Source organism: Leptinotarsa decemlineata, unplaced genomic scaffold (assembly GCF_025532065.1).
Source record: "Leptinotarsa decemlineata unplaced genomic scaffold, Ldec_3_MD MMD2_tig00026354_RagTag_RagTag, whole genome shotgun sequence".
NCBI lineage: Eukaryota > Metazoa > Arthropoda > Insecta > Coleoptera > Chrysomelidae > Leptinotarsa > Leptinotarsa decemlineata.
In genome coordinates this window covers 1,746,915-1,754,511 of record NW_027412702.1, presented here as the reverse complement: position 1 = coordinate 1,754,511, position 7,597 = coordinate 1,746,915, and the positions used below count along the sequence as shown (strand labels likewise).

Below are 7,597 nucleotides of genomic sequence, written 5' to 3'. Positions count from 1 at the left end.
CTTGCCTTCTGTGTATTTTCCCATTTCTTCTATATATCATTTTGAAGCATTTTCTGATGTGATCCTATACCATAGTATTTACTACCTCCATTGCTGTTCAAGGGGTCATATATCGGCTTATGATCCATATCTAACACACTCATTTATTTCGTTTCTTTTGATTCCTGAGTGTCTAGGTAGAAGGCGTAGAATCAATCTGTTTTGGTCCACTAGTTTTTCCAGTTTCTCACGAAATTATCAGACCATTCACTCCAGCTATTACTCCTCAATACCTTGAGTATAGCCTCTCTGTTGATTGCATATACTTCTGTCTAGAAGACAGTTATTGTCCGATTGGCCGGACCAATATTTTCCACCTCCCAACTCATGTTCGGTTTTTCGACTCATCTGTATACAACGACAAGCATGTTATTGGGATCACTGTTCATCATCCGCCCACTTCCGTAGTATTATTGTTGAGATGTAGATTCGACACTAGATAACTTTCGATTTTGTTATTTATAACAATTTTCTGGAGATAAAGATTTTATTCGTGAAATTATAAAACAACAATAAAAATTAATTGGCGCTCCGGGGCGACTTCATTGATTCCAGCGGCGCATTTGCTTTTTCAGCTGCAGGAAAACCCGGAAAAACTGCAGCCCCATATAATCTGTCAATGTCCTCTCTCTCATAAAACAAAATGTAGGGTGTCTCCAGAGGCTCCAATAAATTCAATACATCGTCAGAACACTTCGTGACACTACTATCGTCAAACTTAAACCAGTCCGTTTCGTCTTCGACCAAGGCGTAATAATGACCAAATTCAGCGTCAATGGTTAAACATTAATTATATTATTGCATTAGTCAAATCTTGCAGAAAGCCCTGCAACCATGAACTATCCATTCTTGTTCGCAGTTTCATTATATTGATTATTTTTCAGTATTTTTGACGGTTATTGATAATGTTTCTCAACGTCGTTACGAGTGGTTGGTATTTTAAGACGATTCATTATACTCATTATTTGATATTTTGAAAACATCTTTGATTCGAGGACATCACTCTTATATTTTTTGCGATTGAGTATACGATACCAGAGTAGGGAGTATCGGTTGACTTACCGATATTCATTCGCCTACTAAATACGCTATATGAATCAAAACAAAATCTGAAGCTGGATGTGCAAAATTTTTATTTCGGTATCAAGTACATATTTAGTATTCCAAGAGTTCAAGTGGAGGACAATTATAGTGTCTAATATTTCTGGGCATCACCATTCCATGCTGAATAACAGAAACACTTTTCATGTACCCACAGACTGCCTCTATCAAATTTTCTGGAACTACAGGTCCTATGCCTGGAATTGTATCCACGTAGACTTCATCAGGAACATGCTGAAAATGTATAACATTTCAAATATATACTTTGTCAACAACAGTTAGTAATGCGGATTGGACTGAAGGTCGAAAGAAAATTGAATTACAAGTTGTTATTTTATCGTGAAACTAATTCAAGTCCACGATTCACAGATTGAACTGAAATAATTACAGAATATGTATGTATATAGTATTTTTTCCGCGCCTTTTTCCGCTTCAACAACACAACATAACGAATTTACCCCCATATAACTGGTCCCGTGGGTATATCTGAATAAAAAGTAGTTCATGTTACTTCTGGATTATGTAGCTTTTTGGCAATTGTTAACATTGGTTCGTTAGTTTTACAGTATTTATGTATTTATATACATGAATATATACATTTGTCATCCGAAAAATAAATTAAAAACAACTCAGAACATTTCAATGAAAACCCTCAATTCCAAACTCCTCCACTGTAAACTCCATAATCCACTATTCATAGTTCTAAATTAAACAACCTCCAACTCCATAACTAGATCTCCTGTAACCTTGCACGCTATCATATCTCTATACAGAATGTAACTAAATAAGTGTAAAACAATCAAGGAGGTGATTCCTCATCGAAAAAAAGATAGGATCTTTCATATAAAGATACTTCATTGGACCATCCCTTGTTAAGATACAGCTTCTTAAAGGGGGTACATAAAATTTGTATAACAATTTTTTTCACAAGCACTGAAAAAGTTACAATATTGAAATTAACCTGACGTTTTGTACTACCAAAAAGACACTTAGCCAGTAATTTATTTGGTTACCCTATGGTTGTAAGGGGTGGAAAACGTAACCCCTAAAATTTATTTTCAATGTAAAACATCCTGTTTTATTCTAAACAAAAAATATCTAATCGGTTTCTGCCCAAAATGAACCAGTTTGCAGCAAAAAATAATTTCACGAACAACTACAGAGATACATCGTCATAAATGCGAAAATATGAAACTAATCTATCTAGTAGGTCGCTATTAGCGATAGTGACAATTAAATTGGTATGACGTTGTCAGTTTGTGAATTTTCGAAATTGAATTGATACTAATTGTGTGTTGTTGTTTTTTTATTAATTTGTTACTTTAATAATTCACTTGTTATTAAAATGGCATACACAAATGAGGAAATAGCTGATATGCATTCCGTTTACGGTCTGTCGTAGGGGAATGGGTTAGAAGCTTCTAGAAAATATGCTGAAATATATCCTCAACGGCAGCATCCTTCACATAGAATATTTGCTCGACTTCATCAACGATTACAAGAATATGGTTCATTCGACAAAAGAACGCAGGATTGTGGTAGCCATCGAGAAGTACGAACATCACAGCTTGAGGAAACAGTACTTAATTTGATTGAAGAACAACCTACTACCAGTACTAGAAAGATCGCTTTCCAGCTAAATGTTGATCATATGACGGTATTTCGAATTTTGAAGGAACAACTCTTATACCCTTACCATCTGCAACGAGTACAGGCACTGTTACCGCGAGACTTTCCGAACCATCTTGAATTTTGCAATTGGATGCTGGAAATGATTAGAAGAAATTGTGACTTTCTGAAGACGATAGAATTCACAGACGAATGTAGTGTTTCTCGGGACAAGATTATTAATTTTCATAATTAACACATATGAGCTGATGAAAACCCTCACGCTATTGTTTAAACTAACCATCAAGAACAGTTTTCTCTTAACGTGTGGCTCGGAGTTATTGGAGATGATTTAATTGGGCCTCATTTCTACCTCCTCGATTAAATGGTGAGGTATACTTTCAATTTTTTAGAGTAGTGCATCCAGTAGGTACTGCTGGAGGAAGTTCCTTTGGGTGTCAAAAGGGATATGTTTTTTATACGTGATGGGGCTCCCACCCATTTTAGTCAAGTAGCACATCAGCATTTACCTGAAACATATGCAAATCAGTGGATAGGCCGAGGACTACATAACTGGCCCGCTCGATCCCCGGATCTCAATCTTCTCGATTTCTCTATTTGGGGCCATTGACAGCGTCTAGACGTCTACGTCGTCGACGTCTAGACGCATGCGTAATGTCTGAAGGTAGACATATTGAACATTTACTATGATTTCTAAATGTTGTGTGTTTTGTTATTAATAAATTAGTTTTGTTTATTACCCTTTGATCGTTTAATGCAGGTACTAACTACAAAATAACAATAAATCCAGTTCGTATTTATGACGATGTATCTCTGTAGTTGTTCGTAAAATAATTTTTTGCTGCGAACTGGTTTATTTTGGGCAAAAAACCCAAGAGACATTTTTTGTTTAGAATGAAAAAGGCTATCGGAAATAAATTTTTGAATGGTAAACAAATAATAAGACAAAAAGTTACATTGGAAATAAATTTTAGTTGTTGCCCCTTACAACCATGGGGTAAACCAAATAAATTACTGGCTAAGTGTCTTTTTGGTAGTACAGTGCTTGTGAAAAAAAATTTTATACAAATTTTATGTACCCCCTTTAAGGGGCTGTATCTTAACAAGGGATGCTCCAATAAAGTTTCTATATATGAAAGATCCTATCTTTTTTTTTGAGGAGGAATCACCTCCTTAAATGTTTCACACTTATCAGTTACACCCTGTATAGAGAATCCATAACTCTAAACCTCATATTATATCATAACAAACCCCAATACCCCAGAATCCAAGCTCCATAACCTCTTATCACATAAAACAGGACTCATAATCTCTTGCAACTTCCAACCCACGAATAGATCATCTCGTATCAAACTATACGTTTTCAAAAGAGTATTGATTATCAACTGAAAAAAGAATGAATCATATTCACATATAGGAACAACCCTATACCTTCTTTTCTTTATCATCTTCTTCAGATTCTTCCGCTTTGACTGATTCTTCTGGCTCCTTTTCTACTTCTACCTCCTGGAACTCTTTTATAGCCTCCTGCTGGGATTCTGTCAGAGGCATTTCTTCAATTAATTTGCATTTGTACTTTTCAACTTCTTCGTCGGTTTCTCCGGCAATTTCTTGTTGAAGAGCCTTAAATCAAAGTGTATTGTATCAACCTAGAGTGTTGAACAACCAAACAGAATAAAGTCATATACTGGAGTTTTATCCCAACACCAAACCAGTATTTTAACACCTCAACACGTGTTTCGATCACCAAGTAATCACCTTCAAGAGGAAGATTGAACAGTTTTTAATAAAAAAATTGTGAATATCAACCAGTTTTTCAATAAAGCGAGTTCATTGTCCAATTAAAACCCTTAGGTTTCTACTTGATTCTAATTTTATAAAAATAACTTTCAATTTCTTAATTGTGTATGAAGCATACCAAATAAATGATATTTGTTCTGGGTTTGATATCTGTTTTTCTTTTCTTTTTTTTTTTCAGAGTTGTCACTTTTATATAGGTATATGTAGAAACAGGAAACCAGAAAACGATTAATGCAATTTCATATATGACAAAAATCACTTTTAATCATTTGATTGTGAAAGTATGTCAATATTAGTTTCGCTCAAAATACCCTTCATTCAACTTACTTTCAATCTTTGAAGGTCCTCGAGAAGAGTTTTTTCATCTTCGAAGTCATCAGGCTCTATTTTTCTAGGTATTTCTTGTATAGTATCAACAGATTCATAAGCGGTTGGCTCTATTGTATGATCACCAGCACTCTCTTTCTCTTCAATATGTTTTCCTTCTTCAACATGTTTTTCTAATTCTCCCTCCAAATGCTCTTCTATTCCTCCATCTTCCTTTTCCCCTTCCTCTGGAGCAATGTGTCTTGTTTCGGAATTCTCTGATGTCAAATCTATGAAAAATTGAAATAGGTGTTAGAGTGTAAGGAAAAGTTCGTCTTCATTAACTTTCAACCATTCAACCCAGCTATGCTAGTATTTTGTGTAAATAATTAGGAATATATGGGAATTTGCAAGCTTGAAACTGGACCTTTGCCATAAATATAAGACGATCAATTTTAAACATTATAGCGTCAGATTAATCACTATATCAATGTATGTGATAGACTCAGCCAATATTTGATGAAAGTATGTAATGACGTATTCAGCAATACTTTTCTGTAAATTTTTTTTCAAACAGTTCACAAAATCATACCAGGTGTTTTACTATACAATAGCTTCTTCCGGCTCATTCAAGTGTCACCTAAATACGTAAGCAATCAATAAATGACTTTGTGTAAAGACGCGCCCGAAGAAGCCATTGAATGGCGAAACACGTGTTGCGTTTTTGTAAAACTTTTAGTGAAAATCGCACAATGAAGTGTTATTTAAATACGCTAAGAATGTGACAGTGTAGGACAATATCAAAGTTAACCTTAGATACAGTTATGATGTAATCTATTCAAGATCTTTTCCACCAAAATTATAAATGGTGTAACATTCTGACGACAATTTTGTTCATCAATATCAGTGAGTTGGAGTCTGTGACGATAGCAGTCAGTTTTCTACAGAAACTCACGAAACGCTCTTGCAGATTTTCAGTTAACCAAAACTCAACAAGAGCGTGAAATTTTTATTTCTCAAATGATTAAGTATGACACCAATCATTGAATCTGATCGTCTTCACCAAAGAAGTGAAATAGATTCTAGTTCTTAAGATAGATACTGCGGTAGAACGCTTGATTGAAGTTAATACACGATTGGCACTAATATTCTGATAAATTTTTCAACGTCAGAATGAACTAACGTGTGAAAAATAAATATTATTATTCAATCTCTCCCAACGTACTTGAAAAATAGCTTGGTAAATAACTGCCGGAAGACAACTACTTCCTCGTCTAATATCACAATTAGCATTGTATTAGCCAGGGAAACAGTTATTTTCCAGTAGACATTTACCAGATTCCACTGCATAGGTACCTTTAGGGTACGAAATATTTATTTTCTTATTCGTCTTCACTCCCATTTTGATATCTGTTGGAATATTGGTACATCACTATACAGTATAAAACAAAATCGCTTCCCGCTGTCTGTCCCTATGTATGCTTAGATCTTTGAAACTACGCAACGGATTTTGATACGGAATTTTTAATAGATAGAGTGATTCAAGAGGGAAGTTTACATGTATATAACATGCATAGTATAGTAGAGGAACACTGATACCTTTAGAGGTTTCCAATGTGATGTAGTTGATAAAAACATTTTTGCACTTACATTGCAAACGAAGGCTCAACTCTACGAGATAGATCAAAATAATGTACTACAGTATTGTACCTACACTTCAAAAAGGTCTACAAGAAATTATCTCAGGAAGAAACCATAATAACCATTTTTCATCCTCGATGAAGCAATTTTAAGCAATACAGTAATAATCTCTATACCTTGTATACATTGTGCATTTAATATAGATCAATATGACCCTTCACAGCATGTAGTTCGAATAAATATTTTCGAAGATAGATAGATAGATAGATCTTTATTTCAAAAATAGGTAACCCTAATATACATATATATCCCAATTAAATCAACGGTGTATATATACAACATTAGACAAACACAAAAAAAAGAAATACAATGCAGCAATAATATACGAAAATCACAATTTTAAAAATAGAATTAATAGAATTAGTAGAATTACAAAAATTACAAGAATTGCTTTCAATACGTTATCTTTTTCATCTTAATAAGTTCTTTCAATTGTTTTTTAAACAAATTCAACGATGATGATGTTTTAATGAAGTCTGGTAGTTTATTAAATTCTTGGAAACCTATGAAAAATAAAGAGTTCATAGTACTGCGATAAGCAGTGCTGCTAATGTGAATGTCATTTTTACCCCGAGTGTTATAAGTGTGAATGTCTCTATTCAATATTATAAATGTGTGAAAGTAAACAGGAGCCAGGTTATTCAATATTTTATATACAAAAATCATTGTGAAATAATACAATCTTTTTTCGACTGAGAACCAATTAAGCGTTGCTAACATAGATCTTATGGGGGTGAGACGATTAGTTCTCAGAATTATTCTCATGCCACGATTTTGAAGTTTTTGTAGCATATTCAGCTTAGTAAGATCAAACAAAAACAGGCTGATGAGCAATAATCAAAATGCGGCTGAATAATTGAATTATATACCGTAATTTATGTTTCGGTTGATAATTCCTGGGCTATACGAGAGAAAAAATAAAGTTTTTTTGAAATTTTTTTATGAATATAATTGAAATGGGTATTGAAGTTCAGAAAGTTATCCAACTGGAAGCCCAAATACTTGATATTCGATACAATTT

At 33.9% G+C, this 7,597-nt stretch overlaps 1 protein-coding gene across 1 annotated transcript in view; it reads right to left on the bottom strand.

Annotated features, from left to right (window-relative positions):
- Positions 1 to 1,149: 1,149 nt before the first annotated feature.
- Positions 1,150 to 7,597, bottom strand: part of LOC111515847 (uncharacterized) — a 29,751-nt gene continuing 23,303 nt past the window's right edge. The window contains exons 6-8 of the mRNA XM_074184053.1: positions 4,897 to 5,165; positions 4,201 to 4,392; positions 1,150 to 1,374 (exon numbers count right to left, since the gene is read on the bottom strand). Coding sequence (XP_074040154.1) covers positions 1,195 to 1,374; positions 4,201 to 4,392; positions 4,897 to 5,165 — 641 coding nt within the window. The 3' untranslated portion in view covers positions 1,150 to 1,194. The remainder of the gene's footprint in view (positions 1,375 to 4,200; positions 4,393 to 4,896; positions 5,166 to 7,597) is intronic.